This window comes from Papilio polytes, unplaced genomic scaffold (genome assembly GCF_000836215.1).
Source record: "Papilio polytes unplaced genomic scaffold, Ppol_1.0 DF820956.1, whole genome shotgun sequence".
Taxonomy (NCBI): Eukaryota; Metazoa; Arthropoda; class Insecta; order Lepidoptera; family Papilionidae; genus Papilio; species Papilio polytes.
In genome coordinates, this window is record NW_013528248.1 from 1,868,025 (window position 1) to 1,891,966 (window position 23,942).

The following is a 23,942-nucleotide window of genomic DNA, read 5'->3' on the forward strand; positions in this document are numbered from 1 at the left end:
AAATTCTAACACAGTGCGGTAAGAGGTTCCGAAAACCTTGTATCTCCGCGCACCTCGTACCGCACTCTACGCTAGCTTCACGCGGTTAGTGTTGTGCAACGCATGCCAGGCTGCGCACGCGACGAAGAACTGCTGTCGATTATGTCGAAACGTTGCCGAAGAAAGTTAATTAAAGGGGATGATGCAGAAAAACCGGGTGGTGAATCTGAGTCAAAATCGCTGATGATATGTCAAAAACAGGTCAGTCACTAATTAATATTTATAAATATACCTACTCCGAATAAATAATAATAATATAGATGAAATGATGAAATTATGTATTTAATAAATAAATTTCAGCTAAATAAGTACGTTAATTTTAAAATATTGTGTATAATATTGTATACTATGTATAGGGAGGGACACCCAGCAGTGGGACTCGATAGGCTAGCTGTATATCTGTATAGTGGGGAATTATATTATAATATAATCACGCTTTCTGTCCTTGTTCAAAATGTTCAGTACGTATATAAAATTTAACTCTTTTGCCCAACTTTACCCAACTCTTCTCTACTCTAAGCAACTTTACCCAACTTCTATCCGACTCTACCCGAATCTACCTTTTTTTATAGTGGGGAAATGCTTTACGTATACCCCCGCGCCCTAAGAGGGGAAAGGCGCGGAGGTTATGTTGGACTCACTCCCGATAAGCGGGAGCATACCAACTAAAACCCCACTGTCTCCATCTTTTCACCGGGCACCGGGGTGTGGGCACACAGGAAGTATTCTTCCACTCCCCGGTGGTGACTCGCTGTTACGCCTCCTCGGTTGATTTAGTCACTCTAGCGCGGAGAACCACGCGCCCTCTGCTACTCAATCGGAGTGGCGAGCTTTCCCTTAGTTCGCCACTCGAGTACGGTCAGGGTGGTAGGGTCCGGGCAGAAGCCCTTCCCCTGCCCCCTCTGCGGCGGCTGCGGTTGACGACCCCTCTGGTCACCTCTCTGAGCCTCTCCGCCTCCTCTTTGAGTCTAATGACTTCCTCGCAGTATGTCTGTACTACCCTCCAGACTACATCTGACTCTGTCATGGCCCTGACCACGGCCGGCAGGGACAGGTCTCCGCCCGCTGCGGCCACAAGGTCCCGCCTTTGTTGGGTCCACGCCGGGCACTCCGCCACCATGTGCTGGGCAGTGTCCTCGGGACAACCGTCGCAATGGTGGCACTGCGCGGACGGCTCCCTCCCAATCCGGCACAGATAACTGCCGAAGCAACCATGCCCCGACAGCACCTGCGCCAGACGGAAAGTTACCGCCCCGTGCGTCCTCTCCATCCAGGCCACCAGCACTGGACAGATCGCCTCGACTATCCTGGCACCAGCACGCGGCTCGCTAAGGCAGCACTGCCAACTGGCTACTGCCACGTCCCGTCTTTCGGAACGAAAGGATACGACCTCCGCCCTTAGGGGTGGAGATCCGTCCAGTAGGATCCTACGTTCCCGCCACTCGTGGACGGCCGCCAACACCTCCGCTTCTAACACCCACGGCAGAGAACCGGCCAGGGCGCAGGCCGCCTCATACGAGATGGTGCGGTAACCTCTGATCGCCCTTATCGCCATCGTTCTCTGCGGCCGGTGTAGAATATCCGTCGTCCGTCTGTTCAGGGCGCCGCTCCACACTGGTGCGCCGTAAAGCGCCATGGAGCCGACGACACCCATGAATAGTCTCCGGCACATCGTCCTCGGGCCGCCGACGTTCGGCAGTATTCTGCCAAGAGCAGCAGCCGTGCGCATAAGCTTGGGCCCCAGCTGTCGGAAGTGGCCCTCAAAGGTCCACCGACCGTCCAGCATGAGGCCCAGGTATTTCATGCATGGCGCAACCTCGATCGCAACTCCACCGACTGTTATCCGTGAACCTGGAGGAGGCCTCCTCCTAGGGCCGTAGAAAAACAAGGCTTCAGACTTCTGGAGGGCCTTCTCCAGGGCCAGTCGCCCGCGTAACAAGTCACCTCGACCCCTCGAATGAAAGAGCCCCGCAGGACCCAGTCATATCCCACGTTCCAAAGGAGGGGACCAAGGACTGAGCCCTGCGGAACCCCACAGGTGACTACGTGACGACTCGTGGTGGTACGTGACGACTACGTGGTACGTGTGAATTAAACGTTCATTGTCAATACAAAATATGCGCCCGACCACGTGGTGTGGGTGTGGTGTGGTTGTGGTTGTCGCGTGGTTGTGGTCCGTGTGGGTTGGCCCTAATCCGCTTCACAAATACACATTTTTTTATTTTCAGAAGCTACTGCAAACAATGCACATCATCTAGAAAAGGGGTCAAAGAAGAGGAGATGTGTAGGATGTTAAGATAAACTCCGCGCCTTCTTGACAAGTCGTGAAGCTGACAAAAAAATGAAGAAAATTCTCACAGAATGCACTAGTTGCAAAAAATATTATTGCTTGACGTGTTTTACTGAAAACCATCCGTAACTTTGAAAAATAAATACAATTAAATAAAATCGATATTTATTTTCCCATCACTAAATAATATGAAAATCTGCAATTTTTCAGTGCGGTACGAGGTACATCAGACCCCACATTTTATTATACCTATAGAATCTAAAGTAAATAATCTAACCATAGGCGGCGGCAGATATAGGTTAATGAACTGATTGTTAATAATAATCGCGATATAAGCTGTACAATTTTTCATATTTGGCACCAAAAAAAGGATTTTGGTCTCCTAAGGGCGGTGGGGTTTAATAAGCCTCGTGCCGCCACAATGTCTGGTTTAAGACAAGTTTTTAAACGCCTCGTAACGCAGTAATGGAAAGTACAGATCATTCTGTGCCGCTGGGAACGTGTTAAGGAATAAAGTTTTGATTGAAAAGATAATGCATTATGTCTGAAATGTTACCCTTGTTTTAAAAGTTATTAAATCCTGCCATCGATTAAAAATTAAGCTAATTAAAAAGCGCGAGCGCCAGAGCTACGGTGCGGCGACTGCGTGGTGCAGCGTGGCGTGTCTCTCGTTTATGCTAAATATCTTTGCAACTTTAAAAGTACCATATATTATATTAATAATCTTTAATTGATGTTCCACAACAAACAGAAAGTAACCTAACAAAAATGAATTATCTAATCCTTATCCTTATTTGTTTAAAAGCACAGAAATTAATTAAATTTCATTAAGGTGTCAAGTAGATCTTGATAGTATCAGATTAAAGTTAACTTTGCATATATTATCGTATCTTAAGCGCTTGTACAAACAGCGCTGTCGAACGTCTCCACCTAGCACCCAGCGAGTGAACACACGCGAGCGCTCGGAGCTCACACACAAGAACACACACTCTAACCGCATAGATACGGAGCTTGACTTAAAACAGAAGACATAGTGTAAGCAGTATTATAAAGACGTAGAGGAGACTGTGCAGTGTGAGCGTAGCTTCGTAGCTATAGACTCGTAGTTGTAGTCTTAATCTCGTAGCCACTTTTATAAGAGAAGAGGAACCAATAACACCACGCACGTAGGCGTAGTGTTAATGCAACGCGCTGTCAGCTCTGCGATAACGTCCAAATTTAAAATAAAAATCATACCATGGTATGGGTATCAACACGACGCAACGCTTCTGATCCAATGCAAATAGTCAAAAAATTTACTTAAAACTAGAGTAACTTAAGCCATAAGACCTTTTTGATTTAATTAAATTAATAGGTGATCTATACATGTATTGAAAGACAACTCTCAATTAAAAGTCGATCACAACACAAACAACATAATAACATAGTATTAAGTAACTGTCATAAGAAAATTACAATTAATGAATGACACAAAAATTAGTTATATCGCATAATTTACTATTTCAGAAATTCTCAGTAAAGATATTCTATCTTATTCTACTGGGAATTTTTAGAACCAAATTTCCCATTCCCGGAGAACAAAATATTAACTCTGTAAAACTTGAAGTAAAACAAACACTACGAACTCTGCACAGCCGTGTAACTCGCTACTTCATATTTATCTTGAAGGTAGAATCATCAAAAGCTTGTCTGAACTCTGCCCACGAGGTTTTATAACACTTGTTTTAATACGTACATTGAACATAAACGTTTAGTAAGTCACTAATACCGTACTCAGTAACTGATGCGTCGTCGGCGCGGGGTGATGCGGTAGAGATAAGAAAACATAACGGAAATCAGTGCATCATATCCAGACAATTGCTTGAAAAGCAGACTTACTCGTATGCTGTAATCGATTCAGTCCCGCGCCGTTATTGCAGATATTTAAACATAATCAACATTTACATGCGCTTTCAACAAAGTTACGCTGTGGAGTAATGTCGTCAGGGCTGTTAATCTGACAATTGTAATTTATTTAGATCACTGCACCTGCTAAGATCAGACACATTTTGTTAATTAAGAAATATCGTATAAGAATAAAAATACAAATATTGAACACTTTTTTACGTTTAGTTAAAAGTAAAAAATGGTTATTTGTTTGTCGTGCCATCCCTCGTGTGTTTGTTGAGGGCCTGGTGACAAGTTCCCGACAAATTTGATGCGCGTCGTTAGGTAAATAGTACTCGTGTGTGTGTTTGTATGCGGAATACAAAAACTACGCGGTACATTCTCTTGTAACCAAACCAAGTCGAACAACAGTAAAACTGTGTTCATGGAAACCACAATTAATTAACCAGCACAATAAATATGGTTCGTGAAGTGCAAATGTAAATTGGTTGCTTTCCAATTTAAAATGTACTGTAAGCGCTGCTTTTGCATTCGCTGAAAGCTTTTAGCAGTCACATTAGCACATTGCGGGCGACACCGAAAACAACTATTAATTTTTAATTAATTAAAATTAATCAATACCGACTTAAAACTAGTGCGAATTCTACATTGTTGAATAAAAAAAGGAATTAACAATCAAATGAGGTCACTATTGCTGTCGCATTGTGTTAACAATTAACCTTCTGCCGAGCTACAGAGCCGCACTTCAGTGGGACATTCTCATTTAACTTCAAACCGCCGCGGACCTCTTCGACCACAGCCTTCAATGTAATTTGTTGCAATAAATCTGCAGACGAAGATTGGGAGCTACTTAACATCCTGCGCATCGTACATTTTTAACGTTTGTGACTTGACTCGCGTCGTCATCTGTACTACGAATTTCACGATTTAATTTACATGAAATAAAAATAATTAACGTCTTTTCGCATATGAATTCTATCGAAACAGTAAACAGACATCCATTAGAGATGGTTACGATAGCTGTAGGAACACAACAGCGTGTGTTGCGCCCACGTAAACCCGACTGCGCGAGAAACTTATAAAATTGTTAAGAAACTTTAAGTTGTTTCATAACGTTTTGCAAACTTTCTTAATGGAAGTTAAATTCCATAGTTCAAAAGTATTCTAATATACTCTTCGCGGATAGTTTGTTGCCGAAGAACTTTTGCAGATGATTAATTTCACTGAAGCGTTTGAAATGTATGAGACTAACAGCTGTTTACTGAGGGTGTATCATAAATGTTTTCGTGACAGTTGCGAAAACGTATTCGTAACGTCAACCACAAAATTTTTTTTGCGGCACTCATATCCAACAAGGTGTAAATACTTATGCAAAAAATACGTCCCTAGTAATTCCATCCATTATTTATCTTCCTTAGAACTTATGAAAAGTATGTACTTGTAATAACATTATAAAAACAATTGGAAACTTTTCTTAAGCAATAAAAATAATGTTTGTTTAAAGATAGAACATTACGTTATAACTGATGAATATGAATGATAGAAGCAAAATTAAACAAAGAAAACCCACGTATTTTCTAACTTTACGTCTATGGAAAATGTATTTACCGAAAGTTTCATATTGGTACTTGAATAATTTAATTTATATTTACTTTGTAAAAGTTGATATTCGTCAACACCAATTCACACTTAGATACTCGTATGAGCTGGCTTTGTATTGTTAGTGGGTGCGATGCATTTACAACTGTGGAATCGATAAATAGTCATAAAATATAAAATCGAGACAGGAGATAAAAATTAAAATAAACAAGATCGCGTTCTCTTCAAGTCTCCTATAAATGTCATTTGAATTTCGGTTCTACCCTCGTTATGTGTGAGCTTATTGAATGTCGGCAAACGTGAGCCACACATCTCATTTCTTTACAAATTTTAACTTCGTATACAATTTCTCATATCGCTTACCACGAGCTAATGTTCACCTCACACACACACACATACACACACACACGCTTACATACAGCTTGAACGTTGCTGATATTATACTTAGCTATAATAATCTTCATTGCTTTAAAGTTGCCTGATTGTATGTGGTTGTAGATGTACTATATTCTGTATTTAAAGAAAAATATTTACCAATTAAAGAAAGCCATCCACTCTTCTGTCACAAGTACTGTTTAATAATCTTGTAAGGACGATAAGCTCTGAACTCTAGTCTACTGCATTGTGTACTCCTCGCTTCACGACCCTGCGGCGCACCCTCAGGGCCTCACTACCTAATCTAAGACACGTAGCCGCTGCGGCATCACAACTGCCTCACATCATGTCATCATAGAACTTGGATTGAAAAACAAACAAGATCGGTGATGGCCCGCTCTCAATATTTCTTTCAAGTTGGCAGAAGTAAATATCTAAAATAATAAAAATCATTTCAAGTTTTAATTTCTTTTTAAAGAATTGACAACAAAAATCTTTGTTAGCTTCTCTTACCTTTTAAATTACCATACTATCTGCAGAGTAATTTATAAAACTGACTTCATACAGTAAAACATGCAAATATTATAAAATCTTTCAAATTCTATTACATTTTGATTTACGAGTCAATCATAAGAAGAGTGTCATAAATGTTAGCGTCTCTGTTACAACGTAACTTACATTGTGAACAATAATGTGGCGGTGCTGCAGATGCGACTGCGATGCGGGTGCAGCGCGGCGCGGCGCAGCAACAACAAGTATCCTTGAGCATATAGAAAAAATATAGAAGTTATTTTAAAATAACCAAAGTTAGTTCCTGCCCTTACGATCTATGGAGATGCTGCAGGAGTAAGGTTTGAAAAGGTCTCAAAAATACACTATAGGAACCTTCTTTAATTTAGTGAAAATTATACTTATTATATAATACGCCTTCCAGTATTTGCAATTTGTCCATTTTTCCTAATGACTTTGAAGTATAATAAAATAAATCCGCTCCCCATTATAAAGGAAATGATTTAGTATTAAAATATCCTCGTACCAATATGTGGACATGTACGAGTATGTATGTAGTATTGTAAACGTGACATTCGAGTGCGGGCCAGGGAAGAGACAAAGTGCAGTGATTTACCGCGAGAGGCGTTCTCGGATATCGCGGTGAGTGCTTCCGCTCTCGTACACTTTTTATTTTCTTGAGTGCGTTTTTACCCTACCTCTTCCTACCTCCTCCGACCCCGCAGAGCCGCGCCCGGACAACGCTCTTTCAGCTTTACAGCTTAACTACTGTTTGTTTTTTTACGATTGTTACAAGTAGTTACTGCTCGCTCTGTGTCACGGCCTCACGGCCGCTCTTCTGCTCATTTTTTCCACACCAACAGAACGTACAATCGTAGATCGTAGATGTATACTATTGGGAGTGCTCCGAATGCAGAAACGAGCGGGCAACCATACGCAGCCTACACACAGCCGACACAAATAGACTCACTGACAAGCAACAAGTAATTGCCTCATTCGTTTACTTTGGGTCACGGACCGTGTCTTTGTTACATTATCCTCTAAATTATGTCATTCACAAATTAGTCTAATTTATTAAGAATCGAGAGCTGCTGTCAATGAAATCTAACGAAATTGAAAAGTCTGTTTCTTTTGAATCAAATTCAACACCTCAATATTTTATAATCTAATAAATTTATTCAGATTAATTGAAAAGTACTTAGGTATAAGTACAATTTTTTTTAATATTTTTATTACATTTACCACAATACTTTGCTTAAATTTGGCATAAATGTATTTATTTGTGAAGGTAGCTAGACTATAAAACCAGTCAAACCTAGTTAACTTGTAAATCACGACATTATGAACATCTCGGCACATATATACTCTCTCGCTAGTCGCATGATCTTCGGTGTTTTGGTAGTTATTTTTTGCGCTCGCATTGTTGTTCTTCTTCTTGCATAGAAAACGTTTCTTTCTTGTGTTTGTCGCTGTTCAAGTCATGGTTTTAATTTCAAATTTGGAACACAGTTATGTAGGAAACAAAAGAAAATGTCACAAAGTTAATAAACGATCCTCGCTTTTAATTTACAAACATAATGAGAACAGGAATTAATTTTTGAAGTAGTCGGTCGTCACTCACCGCGCCGCCGCAACCGAGCAGAGAGCAGCGACCTCTGGTGACGTCATTCTGATTCACATTTAAATTAAATACATTAATTTCGCGAGACGTCAATATTTAATAATTAATCTGATCTGATTGACACATATTATAGATGTTTAAGTTTACCACAAGTTAGTAATGGCTGGACCTCGCCAACGCGCCGGCCCAACGCTCGTTGATTCTCATCATTACATCTTTCTTCTCATTCTCAGGTTGCAGTTTTCTTAAGCGTTTTGGCAACTATGTCGTTATTATTAAAATATGTGAATTTTTCACTTAAATGCATAACTAAAATACCAAAAATTACTTAAAGTTCCACGGTATCCCCCCTCCCCCCAATCCCCCCATGCACGCCACGGCGCGGCCGCTCGCATATTCATGTCGCATAATAGCGCTGTTAGCGCGCTTCATAATTGTCAGCTTTATTCGCATATTAAGCCACATATTTAGCTACATGTATAGCAACCATGAAGATATTTTCAATACATGCTTGCATACCCTAATAAACGTTTACTTTTATTGTAGCTTTGTTGAAATAAAAATTGCCGGTTGTTAGATAAGAGAGCTAGAATTAGACGTCTGTGCATTTACCGTCATTTTTACTCTGCGGTCAAACATTTATGAGTGTAAATTGAAAAACGATAAATTCGTGTCATTACCAAATGTCGCCAGCCCTACGTAGGAAGGTGTTGCAGTAGTATTAGTGATATAAATATTTAGTGTATAGACCGGCGCGGCGAGGTGAGGCGAAGCGCGGTTAGTTGCGCCCGGATTTGCTAAGTAGCGTGTGAGAGCGATCGCTTAGCGCACGGGCTCATGCTGAGCCCCATGAATATGCGAGCGCACGAGCTTGGCGCAACTTGTGACGTCTTGCAACGCGGCCGCTTGCAGCTGATTGCCCGGCCCTAGCCCGGCCCTGGCCCGGCCCTGGCCTGGCCCTGCGTCCACACGCCGCTTAGTCACTTACTGTGTACTAACATAACTGCTGAAATTTAATTTAGTACAATTTACTTTGTCCTTAAAACTAAAATAAATCGGTCCACTGTGGATACATTACGAGGAGCAATTCAGATACAGCGTTGTTAGCTTGCCACATAACATCCACGTACCGAGTTAAGTCCAACTTGTCGAACGTTACCTGTAATTTCACACAATAACTTAGATGCACACTTACAACTTACAACTGCATACGCATTGTTCCGTTTCTTGGCATAGTAAGTTAGAATAATAGCGGAGAACTGTCTTCGTATTTGTTTGTGTCCGCTAATTGTCGCCATTTTGCCTAATTTACATTTATATTATATTTTTACAACTTTTCCGCGATTGTCGTCTCGCGAGTGGTACGCTGATTGATCACAATTTTACCAAAGTTTCTGTGCGCGGCCGCGTCATAACTATGTTTGGTACAGGTAAAGTTTTAGAATCTGTAATAAAAATGACAGTGAATTTAACCAAATTGACACGTAAAATATGAAATCTCAAAATTTCCTGAATTCGTCTTAGAGACTATGTAACAACATTAAATACTTACTTTAATTTCCTCTGGAACGTGTATTGAACTGATGACGTCACACGACCAGCCCGTGTTATTTGCCGCACCCCGGCCGCGACCTCGTGTGGGCCGGCGGCGGCGGCGGCGGCGGCGGCGGCGGCGGCGGGTGCGCTGGCGGCTAGCTCATTGTCATACGTAATGTAACTGAAATAATTTTAATTCAGGAAATATAAAACTGTCTCTCTTTCTTTTGTTTGACTTTTTTGAGGTCTCAGTCAACAATGGTGTATTGTTGTTGAGCGGACGCAATCAGCCGGCGAGCGCCCGCAGCCTCCCTTAGCGCCCCCTTAGCACCCCCTTAGCACCCCCGTATCGCCGCGTATGTACAGATACTCTTTATTCGAAAATCTTTTTTAGGCGAGGAGTTACGAACCTTATAGAGCAATAAATTAAAAGTTGAAACGTATTTGAGTGATGCAGGCTTTTATTACATTATACAAAACAAAACTAAAACCCAGTGAAAACTGCTCTGCAGCAATGTTATGACATTTCATTGATACACCCAGATGACATAAATACCTTTGCTTGTAATTTAATTATAGTTACATATAAATAGTAAAATGAAGTAAGGTAGGAGAACGCGATGTGTCGACCGACCGCGTCCGGAGAGGCCGGCCCGAATCTCAAAAGTAGGTATTGTATTTTTAGCCGATGTTTATTTAGGACAGCGAGCATCCTCGTTCATCATACTGCATTAGGCGAACTCGCTCCACTGCTGCTCCGCTCTACCTTCAGCTGGTACTGTTCAAACGAGAGCAACGAGCGGGATACGTAATTATTACAATAAAACATTAAAGGGATTCATTGCTCAATTAAATCTTTAAAACCTCTGAGATGATACGAAGATTCGTATGATTTTATTTTGTGCTAATACTAACATGATTTAAGTTAAATCTGAAAAAAAAAGAAAACTTTAAACCATTCATGTATGAGGATGTCCGCGGCGCAGTTGCGCGGGGAGTTCCCCGGCGCGGGCGCGGCGGCTAATGCGACTACTAAAGCCTCAACACCACTTTCCACACTCGAGATAATCTTTAGGTAGGTCAAATAAAGAAATAATTATTATCTCGTCTCCGTGAACTATGCTTATAATTATTGTGTTAATTATGTGAGAAACACGATACTAATTTAATATAACTCAATTTTACTGAATATCTATCTATTCACTTGTTACGAGATATTTACTTAACTACAAAAATATTCAAATATGGATGAAAGTTGTTTCTATCCAAACCTTCCAATTCCTACATATTTATTTTAGATTCGCAGCTGCGACAATAAGGCTGCAATAAGAAGGTAACTACGAGTCAATATGCCTGTACTTGTTCATTAATCACAATTGTTCGCATGGAGAACCATGCCTGCGATGTTATCAGTCCCGCTTGTGGCGGACCATCGTGCAGTTTAATGCAGTCATTTCAATCAATCCCTTACTCGTATGTATACATTGTATAATTACTTGTATTCCTTACATACGAGTAGTTTTGCTTAAAATGTGACATTACTGAAATGCGCTCGGAGTAATGATACGTTTAAATGTATTGATACGATGTATATCACTAACACTATCGAGCTGCGCTTGCGGATAACACGCAATAATCTCTCTTCTCTGCCGCGAGACTATTATTACTATAATGGAGGTCATAAATGCCTTCGTAAGTTGCGGGCTTCATTAGTGGTTGGTGTTGTATTGCAACAGCGATACAAATAGTCGGCATCAGTATTGTAACAATATGTCATCATTTTCAGTGAATAAAAAATCAAAAATTATTTGAACTACACTGGTACATTTTCATAATAAACTAGCTTTCGCCCGCGACTCCGGCCACATGAAATAAGAAAAAACAAAAGTGAGTAGCCCATGTGCTCTTTCAGACTATCCTCTACTTCTGTACAAACGGCTACAAACTATAACAAACATCCATATATCCACCCATCCATCTAAACTTTCGCATTTATAATATTAGTATGATATATGTGGATGTGGAGCGTCGGTGGCTCAGTGGTTTGAACACTTGACTTGTAATCTACAGGTCTTGGGTTCGAATCCCGCCATGTACCAATGTGATTTTCAATTTTTCGAATTTTCATATGTACATAATTTACCCGACGTTCTTACGGTGAAGGAAAACATCGTGATGCAACCTGCACATATCGGCGAAGAAATTCAAAGATATGTGTGAAGTCAACCAACCCGCACTTGGCCAGCGTGGTTGACTATGGCCTAGTCACCCCATATTAGGGTAGGCTCCGAGCCCCTCGGTGGGGACGTATAGTGAGCTGGTGATGATGATGATGATATGTGGATGTACTAAAGAGGCTGCAGTATGAAGGACGAAGATGCGAATTCCGCTAGTTTATTCACAAAAGTGCGAGCGTAGCTCTCGTCGGCCCGTAGCACGGCTACGTCGCGCCGGCACTACCACCTACCGGAGCTACGCGAAACTCTTCATTTATAATTAATTCATAAAAGTTATATTTTATCCTGTATTGCGACTTACTCGTACGAAAAACTACATTAAGTAAAATTTGAGTATTTCAATATGTGGAAAGTATTGGAATAAAAAAGACTTTTGAGATTTTTGCACAACGAGCTCGTATTCTACTGAAACTTAGAGGCTGATTAGAAACACAAAAAGACTGAAAACTTTATACGGTCACTTTTGTGACTGGTCAGCTTTATAAGCCTGAAAGCTTTTAGTTACGAACAAAATGTAGAATGAGAAAGGAAACGCTACAGAGAGAGAGTAGTTATCTTTGTTTGTCTTACGTCAAAAATAACATAGAAAATCATCAACAACTTGCTACCGCTTGAACAATGCAATAAGTTAGCTTTTAGGTGGAATTGACAAATGCATATTTGACATAGTATACTGAATTTTCTTTCATTATAACACAAAACATGGCAAAAAAGACAAGGTACTCCTAGCCTATAGTAGTTTACGTTTAGTCGCACCTCTATACTTATGTTGTTGTTGCATAACTCTTAACCGTAACTAATTCTTCATCACCTATGAATAAAAAACTCATATCCTTGCATCCTGCCATTAATAAAAGATTTTATTGAGTTTGAGGCATTCTGTATACGACATGACGTTCTATATTGTTATATGTAGGTTTATGTTCGTCCATGTTCATCCATCGTTCCTCCATTTGCCATTGTTAGGTATTTTATTTGTATTACAAAAATGTTAGGTGAATGTCAGTACTCTAAAATAAATCAGTCGATACGCCACTCCTCTATCACTTCACACCTCTCCCACGTTATAAATAATAAACAGTCATGATCGTTGCGACGAACAGTCTGATATCTAGCCACATTTCTACAACTTTACCTCTATGTATCTTCTTCCGCTCTACCATCTTACGTTATTTGGTGTAGAGAAGGATGTTATGTTTTAATTTTATTTGTTTGTTTGGATAAAACTTTATTAATTTGTGCTGTGTTTGCCGCTTTGTCCTTGATGACTATGTTTCTAGTCGTGATAATGTTAGCCGTCGATAGGGAAGGGCGGAGGCGACATGGGCGGCAGGCTGCGAGCCTCCGGCTGCGGGGGTTGCGGGCCGGGTGCGGCACGGGCGCGGCGGGCGACGCGGCGCCCCAGCCCGCAGCCTACGGCGACGTGCACGCGCACGCGGCCTGCGCAGCCGGCGGGCCCAGCACGTCGCCGCACAGCCGCTCGCTCCAGCAGGCCGTCGATGCTGATGTCGGGGTATCCCGCCGCGTCCGCCGCCGACACGCGCACCACGTTCACGTATCGACACGCGCGAGTCAACTGCACACAAATAAACCACATTATAATGAACTTTCATAACTATTTCTATTAAAATTGTACGTGAAAACTAAAATAGGACTCAAAATCTCACTTAGAGTATATGTATTAATATAACAAAATGTTCATTAATAACAATTAAAACAGGTTTCAAATTTAAAGCGGAATAGTTGTGCTTATAATGTACAAGGCGAAGTTGTGCGGACACGAATACATGATGCGAGACGATAAGGGAAGCAACGGGAAAAGAGGGGAAGGTGCTCGGAGATGTTGAAGTACTGTTGCGTTACGTTATGCACGACGCCGGAGCACTGGCGGTCGGGGATGTAGTAGGGGCCCAGCGCCTTGTCCGGCTCGCTGAACCCGTAGCCTGCAACAACAAGCGCGTCTCACAAACTACTCATCACATCCAATCCCTTATCACATAACTACTTAAAATGTTATGGCCACTTACACCGCGACAAAACGAACAGCGTTTACACTCGCTCATATTGGTAAACCATATCAACTAATTATTTGTTTCAGTTCGTTAGACTATCTCGGTTATCTACTAAAGTGTACACGTGCCGATGTTGCGGTTAACCGCAGCTACAAAGCTGTTGCTCATTTGCACTGAGAATTGTCAAAGTCAAGTAGAGCCGGGGCTTGCCTTTGAGTGCTGACGACTTGAAGATCATGGCTTGTCCCGAGACTCTCCCCGCGGCCAACACGACGAGCATCAGCACGCCGAGATGCGCGGCGAGCGGCGCGGCGAGCATGTTGGCGGCGTGAGGCGGTGCGGCGGCGATTGCGGGCGCGCGCTGATGACCCACTATATAGCGCGCCCGCGCTGCGCCCGCACTGCGCCCGGCACGCGGCGGAACATTACCGTATTACAAGCTTAGCTAATTAACAATGAGCGTAACTGAAGATCACGCGTTACGTTTAATTACCGTATAATTTTTACAATAATTAAGTATCAATACTAGTTTAGTTCGCAGTGCTTACGTCACCAACATAGACTTTCTCGTGCTGATAATTGGAAGAAAGAAGAAAGGCTAAACACATGCTGGTATTGATCAACAATAAAATCACAGTTTTGACCGGTATTACATCGAAGTTGTCGTCGAGTCATGACTCTATGTTGAGCAGTCTCGTCTCTGACACAGCTCGACACAGCTCTGTCACTGCTCACGGCCAACAGAAACAAAAACTTAGCTATTGCATTACTTATGCTAGGTTTCTGAAGTTCCCGTTTATTTTATCTTTATTTATTGATCCGTCAGTGTTAGGTTGAACTAAGTTTCAATAGAGTAAAGCTCTAGTTAGTTAGTTTGAAAACGCATTTCATGAAGCTGTCAAACCAAACACATTAACGAATATTTAATCATAACTGGGAAACCGGCCATTAGTTAATAACCTGTAACTACCCACCCTCTATACCAAAACCAACATATAAATACTAACTACAGTTACTACTGCGGCGAATGCATAAAATAAAAATATAGCAAAAATAGTGAAAATGAATTAGTAACGAATAATTGACTCATTTTTACTGTTTTTGCTAATGTAGTCATATGATAATATTGTGATGTATACAATATATTGTCAATGCGAGATACATAACTAGTTGAGGTCGCTGTGACACATCCAAATCCAAACAATCGACATCAATACATGAGATCTGTCAGCTGTAAGTATACTGTACCTCCAGGTTTCACGTGACAACTATAGAATAAAATAATTTGTTAATGCAAAAGTAAAACTACAAAATTTTTGAGTGAAGAAAGTAAGAAAGTGATCCGGTCAATTGGCCCGATAACTGGCGGTGGTCCTAGCTTTACTGTGCAGTCCAGTGCCGCTCTCCTGTTCTACGTTGTGTTTCTTACTTCTTACTGATAAAAGGTGACATGCCTTAGAGCCTCAGGTCTACACTAATGAAATACTAGCAAAGCAGGCTTCTTGCCAGCTCGAAAGGTTACAGGGAGGTACGTGAGTATTCGTGTGTACTGGTATGTATCATAAATAACATGGTCACTGTTGGGGCCCTGACCTACAACGTATTTAACTATTTTGAATTGAAGGTGACACTGACTTGGTTAATTTGTTTTCGTCAGTTAAGCTTTTCTGTTTTTTAAATGTATTTTGCATTGTATGCACGGTGTAAATGATTATAATAAGCACGAAGCTCGCACATGTCGCTGCGCGCTGGCTTCGTCTGCGGCCAATACAAATCTTTAAAAACATTGAAAACGGAGCTCAAATTAAGTATTCCTAATTAAAATAGGAAGTTTGGTTTTTAATACTATTTAAGGCATGATTCAGTTTAGCTGTCTACTCAGCTCGCTTTTCTTTCTGTAGGCTGTAGGTTTAAATTTTAAATAAAAAAGGCGATTACGCCTACGACGATTTCAGTTTAATACATTTATTTATCTAATAACAAACTGCTCGAGACTGTTTTATCACATTTGATTGCTGAACGAGTTGACTATAGAATTGACTACGAATACGCGCCGCGACGGCTACATGGGCGGCAAGGCGCTGTCGATGTCCAGCGGCGCGCCATCGAGCGTCGCCTCGTCGGAGTGCAAGCCGCAGCCCAGCACCGCGCGCACCGCGGCGCGCCCGGGGCACGTGTTCACAAGGTTCGGGGAGCGTTCGATGCTCACCGAGGTCAATGAGTCGTCAATGGTGACCTTGACGTGCGCGTAGTCCGTCACGCTAACCCGGACCAACTCCAGCTGCTCGCAGTGCTGCGTCAGCTGTGGACAGAGAGCGTGTTGCATCAGCAGCGCCGCCGGGTGCTCGCGGCCGTCGCGAACGCACTCATACTTACATTGTACAGTACACCGGAGCACTGGTTATTCGGGATAAAGAAAGGTCCCAGCGATTTGTTCTCGGTGCCGCAGGAAGCGCCTTAAAAAAACAACGCTTTTACTAAAGTACACTAAAAAAGTAATTGTCGTCTTCGCAACACTCACCCTTGACGACCTCCGTCTTGTATTGGAAAAGGTTGAGTGCAGTGGCAGGCACGAAAAGCAGCACCAGTGCGGCCAGGGCGGCCGACGCGACCGGGGGTGCTTTCATTGTGCCACACGCGTGCGCTGCGCTGCTGCGACTGACCGCGGCGCAGCATCGCCCCGTTTTATATTAGGGCGCTCCGCTTCTGTATGGCAAACATCATTTGTTTTACTATTGTTATCGTTCCGCTTCTGACAGTTAACATTCAAACTCGTCGCAATTACATTAAGTGTGACGGCACCGGGACCGCTTGCGATGCAATGCCGTGCCATGCCTACTCATATAACAGCTGTACCTGTAGTGACGTGTCGTCTATGTTAAACCTTTAGTCACGTTATTGCAACGCCTCTGCCATGTTCGCGGATGCTCGTACGCCTCCTTAATGCAGCGAGAGCGTCACAGCCCCAATAGTATCCTGAGTGCACTGATGAATAGGTGGGACTCGGCAATGCTGGCTCTTGATCCTGTTTCGCTCAGACAAAACCCTGAGTTTCAGAAGACATCTCCGAAACGTAGCCAGTGTAGGGTTGTTTTGATGTCCAAAATATGTCATGAAGATCCTTGTAGCGCTTCCTGTGGAGCTCTTTATCTCTTCATATGGCCTTCCGGTCAGAGACGCTTTGTACGACCGGGTCCTATCAATACTTATTTCCTAAGACAGGGGGATAAGTCGAGATCGAGAGTATAAGATCGAACATGCAGTTTATGTCGCGACAACCACGGACCACAACACGAAGCTACATGCAATTTTTATTGTACTATGACATTGAACGCCATCTATTGTTTAACGCACAAACTAACTCGGTGGTAGCAGTAACCAGAACACAAAATGAAAACGTCGTATTGTGCTAAATATATCAGTGCGGCTCGAGTCTTGGTCGGGACGGGACGAGTCGAGTCACCGCCTGGCACCCAGTATAAATGTGCGCCGCGCGAGAAGCACTAACCTCGCACGCGCCGGCGCCGATGTCGGGCAGCGAAGACGACGGGCAGGCCGCTAGAGACGCTGGGAGCGAGACGTGGCAGGGCACGAGCGGCGCGGCCGGGGAGGTGCTACGCGCGGTGTTCGCGTGGCTCAACGGCGCCGAGCTGTGGGCTGCGGCACACGTGTGCCGCGGCTGGCGAGCCGCCATCGAGTCTTGGTTGTGGCGGCGCGCGCTGCTGCCTCGCGCCGCTCCCGCGCACCTTGCCGCCCTGCGCCGCGCACGCGCCGCCGCTGCACTCAACTCCGCACACAACGTGACTGGCAAGTAACGTAATCTATACCGTACAAAAATCTAACTCTGGGGAAATACTAAATGTTTTCACATACATGCATTTGTAGCTTGTTGACCAACTTCCCAAAAGAAGGAGGTAGTCAATTCGTCTGTATGTTTTTTTACGTGTGTTACGGCATAATTCTGCCGCTAGTGGACCGATTTTGATAATACTTTTTTTATCCGAAAGGTAGTGCTTGCAGGTGGGTCCCATTTTTGACCGACTTCCCAAAAGAAGGAGATACTCAATTCGTCTGTATGTTTTTTTTTTTTAAGTGTGTTACGGCATAACTCCGCCGCTAGTGGACCGATTTTGATAATTATTTTTTTTATCCGAAAGGTAATGCTTGCAAGTGGGTCACATTTTTTTGTTTAATTTTTGAAGTCAAAGACTACGATGTAGTTAAATAGTTTAGCTCGACATCGCGCGACGAAATTTAGGGTCATTTTTGCTTTCTTTGCTTACGTAGCCTAAACTATAAGACTTACATAAAAATAATGTATGGAAGAATTGTAGCCCATTAAATTTGCTAAATAAAAATCCGCGACAGCATATATCTATCTATTAATGTTGTCGCACAATAACCACTTTTTTCATCAAAATATCGCTCGAAATCTATACTTTCAACGCTATTATTCGTGTTCGGTATTAATCCTTATCCAAATAGATGTGTCCATCGTCAAGAGAATTTAATGTAGATTATAACTGCCCTTGGAACTGTATAATTCCGATCAATAGTTTAGGAGATATCATAAAAAGCAAATTTCGAGTCGCAGAAAAAAAATACCAACTTGTAACAAAGTTTTCTTTCTTGGCTTACGTAGCCTAAACTATAAGACCTACATAAAAATAATGTATGAAAGAATTGCAGCTCATTCAATTAGCTAAATTAAAGTCCGCGATAGCATATATCTATATCTTTAGGTTGTCGCACAGTAACTGTTTGTTTCGCGAAAACCGTCAAATAAATGCAATCGACTTCATTTAAAACGCTTTTATTCTTATTTGATATGAATCCTTATCCAAATAAATATGTTTTCACGATAGAGTATTAAATGTGGATCAGAATTGCCTTTTAGAGTATGTTATTCTGACCAAGATTCTAGAATTTATTAAAATATTAAAACTCACGGGCAACAGCGACGCACGGCTGGACAGAATAGGGAATAAACATGTGTTTTTTTTTCTTTTTTTAAACGATTCTACTTGTTATAAAATAACCACAAAAAAAACATAAAACATTCCTACTGGAAACACCTAAGTTTGAAGAGGTACGTGTAATCTTACAAATATTACAATGAGGAGGTTTGGGTGGATGGATGGATGTTAGGGCTTATCGCCTAAATGGCTGCATAGATCTCGATGAAATTTGGCATAGATGGGAAGTGGAGCTTGGAAGAACAACGTGATCTACTTACTTACCTCTGTTTTTCCCACGCGGACAAAATCTATAATATGTCATTATACTCATCACCTGGCACTACGGAATTCCATTCATTCAAATACGAATACACTCTACCACATGAACACTTACACACACACCGTACATACAACACACATACACACATAGAAAGTAGAGGAGTTTTATTTGAGTTTTTACTTTGAAATTAGTTGTTTTTTTAATTATTTTATCTGAGTTGCTCTTTGCTGCTAATAAGTTCATTTTTTTCCACTTTAGATTGATAAATCTGTTATGGTTATTAAGCTTATTTTATTACGAGTGTACAGCGACCTCGGGCTATCTACGCTCCCTTTTACATCTTGGGAAGGGGGGTGGCTGAAAACCAGCTCGACACTGGATCTCAACCATTATCGGATAAGCTGAGCCTCCCCTTTTGCCATCTGTTATAATTTTTTCATGTATGTTTTTTTATTTTGTACAACTCTGTGTATTCTTGGATGGCAATAAAGAGGTTTTTATTTTTTTATTTTGTTTTTTTAATAAAGGTTTACTGTTTTCAAGGAATTATTTCGTTATTTTTTAGTGTATTGTTTTTTTGAGAATGTTTTGATCTCCTTTTAATCTCTTTGTTTTATTTAAAATGTCTCGTGTGTTGGCTTATTAAGTGAATGTTTTGCGGAAGATAGGAGAGTCGTGGGCGGCGTGGTCGTGGCGGCGCGAATACTGGCTGGCGGCAGCGTGCTGGCGGCTGGCGTGGCGCGCGCCCGCCGCGGGGGGCGCCGCTGTGGCGCACGCCGCGCTCAGCCACGCTGGGGACCGGCTGGCGCTCGCCGCCGATGATGCCTCGCTTACGGTATGTCAGATTTTTGTAATAAATTATTAGGTCCTTACACATTGAATAGGCGAATTGTCCTACCGGTCTGTGAACTCAAATATCTCCATTTATCTTTGGTTAGGTCACCACGCAAATAAAAGGAGCTCCAATTGTAATGTCTAAGACATCCACCGTACTCGCCGAACTTTGGACCAATAGACTACCATTGTTATTTCGAAATTCGGATAACTTCTTTAAGGAAAAAAATACAATTCCAAAGGAGAATTTATTGATTTCAGTCCGAATGCCTTTTTATTTTAATAAAAGGATCTTTGAACTATCTATGAGGTAGCAAAAGTGCAAACAGCAATGGTACATACTTTGATTGAAAAAAATATGTTATACTAGCTTTCTCCCGCGACTCCGTCCGCCTGGAATTAAAAAAAAATATGTGTTCTTCCGCACTATTCTCTTCATCTTAACACTGTTGAATTTGAATTTTCAAAGCGGTGACTTGTCAGCCGCGGGGTGAAAGTGAAACCCAATAAGCAATTGTACTGATATTCTGATAAGTATTAGTGGTACTCTTATCGTATCGTGTATGTGTCGGTGCTGCGTGGGCGTGGGCTCGGGGCGGGCAGGTGTGGGCGCGCGTGTCAGGCAGCCCGCGGTGGGAGCAGTGTTGGCACCGCAGCGAGCGAGCGCGCGGCTGGGCGGCGGTGCTGGCAGTAAGCTGGGCGCCAGACGATGCGCGCCTACTGCTCTCAGGGCCCCTTGTGCTCGCCGACCGCTGGGAGCTGCTCGTCTTGAGGTTCGACGGTCGGTATTCTTACATTTACAGATGTCCGTGAATATGAGTTAATTCATCCATTATTTTGGGTGACTACTTACTTAGTCAATTAAAAGATTAATGTGCTCAGTTTCAAGCAAATTTTTTCAACATCAGAGAGTGGCGTGGGGCGGGCAGAGGTGCGAGCCGAGTGCGGCCCGGGCGGCGGCTGCTGGGCCGGGCCCGCCGCCTTTCTGTCGCTGTCGCTGCGCCTGCTGGCGCCCGCGCGCGCCGTCACCACCGTGTGGCTTAACGCCGCCGACCAGGTGCCACTGGCCTGTCGTGTCCCGTCCTGGCTCTCGACTTGATATGACACAAGGTACGTGTGTCTGCAGGGCGTGCAGTCGGAGTTCGCGGGCGTGAGGTCTCCGGTGCTGCGCGTCTACAATGAGGCCGCCGCGCACATCACGTGAGTTTCAACTTATTGCTAGTCCTAACTGCGCCACCACTATAGCGCCCACGGCGCGCCATTCATGTCATTTACTAAGTTTTAAATGCGTTAAAAAACCAGCTGTTCCCGTACGACTTCACCACCGCATGAATTGCTGCTATTTGCTTGTTGTTCTTGTCCCCTTGCTGTCATTGCTGCCATTCTATATAACTAAGAAGTGTTTGTGTACACTTCATTATGTTTGTTTAGAAAGTATAGATGTACTCTATCACAACCATCTTTTAAGTCACAAAACTTTTTACCTTGTACAAATCTACATCTACGTTAGATCGAATACTTATCTTAGTCACTTTTTGTTTTTTGTAAAATTACGATTTGGTTTTTATAAATTATTTCAGACACATGCTTGCGGCAGAGGTTCCGGTGCATGAGTTAGAAGAGCTAGAAGGCCGGAGCCCTGAGGAGCGGCTCGTCGCCGCCGACGAGCCAACGGAAGTGCCATCCGATGGCGCCGAGTGCCCGCGGCCCAGCTACTGGCGCGCCACGTTGCCGGTGAGTCGCCCCTCGTTCTAACATTATAATAGACACTTACTAATTTTCTATTATTGTAATGGGACATATTATCATGTGAGATCTTTGTGTAGTGTTTCTGTTTATTTTGTGTAGATGCGTGCCGAGCAGTACGAGCGGGTGGTGCTGGCGGCAGTGGGCGCGGCGGGCGGGACGCGCGGTGCGGCGTGCGCGCTGGCCGTATGGGCGCTGCGAACGCGCGCGCCGCCGCCTCTGTTCGCGACCACTTCCCTGGCGGAGCGCGTGCGAGCGTACCGCGAGGCGAGGCTCGCGCCTCCCGCGCCTGGCGAGCCTCCCGCGCCGCCACCCAGCGAGCGCGAGCTGCGCGCCCTTTGCACGCCACCACTTGCCACGTGCCGCCTTCCTTCTGCTATACTAGGCGTAAAAATACATCCAAAGTCAGTTTCCAATTTAATATCATCTTGGTGGTATCATCATGTATCAACTCCAAGGCACATTGCTCCAATTTACATGGATTTTATTTTTATTTTTTTTTAACAATACTATCAGATCCGTCAACTGAACGGAACTCCACGGGTCTTACATTATTTAAACGAAATATTTAATTTCTTTATAACAGAAACGTTGATCTAAATGGTAAAGGCGAGGTGTTGCCGAGTAGTAGAGTGAATGTTGTGCAGCGGCGGCTGCGTGTGGGCGGTGTGCGGCGCGGGCGCGCAGTGCGCCTCGCTGCCCGCGCTGCGCCCGCTGCTGCGCGTGCCGCTCGCCGCACCCGCCGCGCCCGCCTCGCCCCCCGCGCTCTACCTGCTGCAGCCCTCGGTCTGCGACGACTTCCTAGTCACGTAAACGATCTGTTCTGCATTTGTAAATTCAGTTTTAATGCTACGCAGCTATTCATTGGTGAATGCAAATCCAAATAAGCCGAGCCCCAATCGAGATTCTTAAAGCACGAAAAATAAATGTTTTCATGCGTGTCTGAGTTATCATCGTGTATTAGTTCAGCAGCTAGTGCTACTTTTATCTATGGTTTTTTTTTACACCAATAATTTTTCATAATGTGTATGGGAAATAAAACATGTCGAACGTGTTCGAAAGTTGGCAACGGTCGACGGGTCCGTGTACCTGCCGCGTGCGCAGTGTTCCTACGAGGCGCATAGAGGCCCTGATGCTGTTGTGTGCGCAGGCCGGAGGGGCCGGGGTCGGGCGCGGTGCGCGTGGTGGCGGCGCGATCGGGCGCGCGCGGGGCCGCGCTGCCGCACGCCGCGCCGCCCGTCGCCGCGCTGTTGCCCGCGAGCCCCACTCATCTACTCGTGCTTGCCGGTCAATATCTATATGTAAATATTCTTTTTTTTTTAATCAGTGTAACAAATATTCACTAGAGACCAGTAGTTTTTACGTACAAAAATACACTAAAAACAAAACAAAATATTCTCAACTTATTTATTTACAATCTTAACAACTTATTAACAATCATATCGCGCCGTTATCTATATTTTTGTTTTTTTTTATATAACATAAGGTGGCAAACGAGCAAGCGGCCACCTGAATCCGCCAGAATGGCGAAGCGACCGCTGCCCATAGACATCCGCAATTACAGATGCGTTGCCTACCCTTATCTGACGGAGGAGGAGATGCACATAAAGACGTTATTTCCCCCTCCTATGCATCTCCTTTACCCACTTTTTCCACTCCACTTTCCCTTCCCGTCCTCTCATAAGAAAAGGGTGGTAAAAAGAAAGGGACTTAAATTTATTAACACGACCTCCTAAATACATAGTACGATAATTTTTTTTTTTTAAATAAATAACGAAAACTTAAGTACAGATAGTTTGTTATTCTATATCCAGGTGTGGACGTGTCCAGCGTTACAACATGATGAAACAAAGTGCTGACTGAAATCGACTACGCCATTTAATACGATAAAATGTAAGACTAGATAATTTAAATTATTAATTCGCGTCATCGCGGCCATCGAGAGCTAACGCACGCGCGCTCGTGAAGGTCGCGGCTCGCGGCGCACTCTACACACCGACTGCACACACACCGCCATG

At 43.3% G+C, this 23,942-nt stretch overlaps 2 protein-coding genes across 2 annotated transcripts; one reads left to right on the plus strand and one right to left on the minus strand.

The window, feature by feature from the left end:
• Positions 1-16,066: 16,066 nt before the first annotated feature.
• Positions 16,067-17,704, minus strand: LOC106110050. Its single transcript, XM_013291738.1, has 4 exons — positions 17,615-17,704; positions 16,628-16,812; positions 16,483-16,562; positions 16,067-16,408 (listed from the first exon to the last, which is right to left on the minus strand). The coding sequence occupies exons 2-4, from the start codon at positions 16,731-16,733 to the stop codon at positions 16,169-16,171; spliced, it is 426 nt and encodes a 141-aa protein (XP_013147192.1). The 5' UTR covers positions 16,734-16,812; positions 17,615-17,704; the 3' UTR covers positions 16,067-16,168.
• On the plus strand, positions 17,482-23,767 carry LOC106109958. Its single transcript, XM_013291615.1, has 10 exons — positions 17,482-17,906; positions 20,009-20,179; positions 20,782-20,959; positions 21,087-21,235; positions 21,305-21,378; positions 21,759-21,912; positions 22,027-22,427; positions 22,572-22,733; positions 23,075-23,211; positions 23,739-23,767. Exons 1-10 carry the CDS (start codon positions 17,589-17,591, stop codon positions 23,765-23,767), a joined length of 1,773 nt encoding a protein of 590 aa, XP_013147069.1. The 5' UTR covers positions 17,482-17,588.
• The last annotated feature ends 175 nt before the right edge of the window (positions 23,768-23,942 follow it).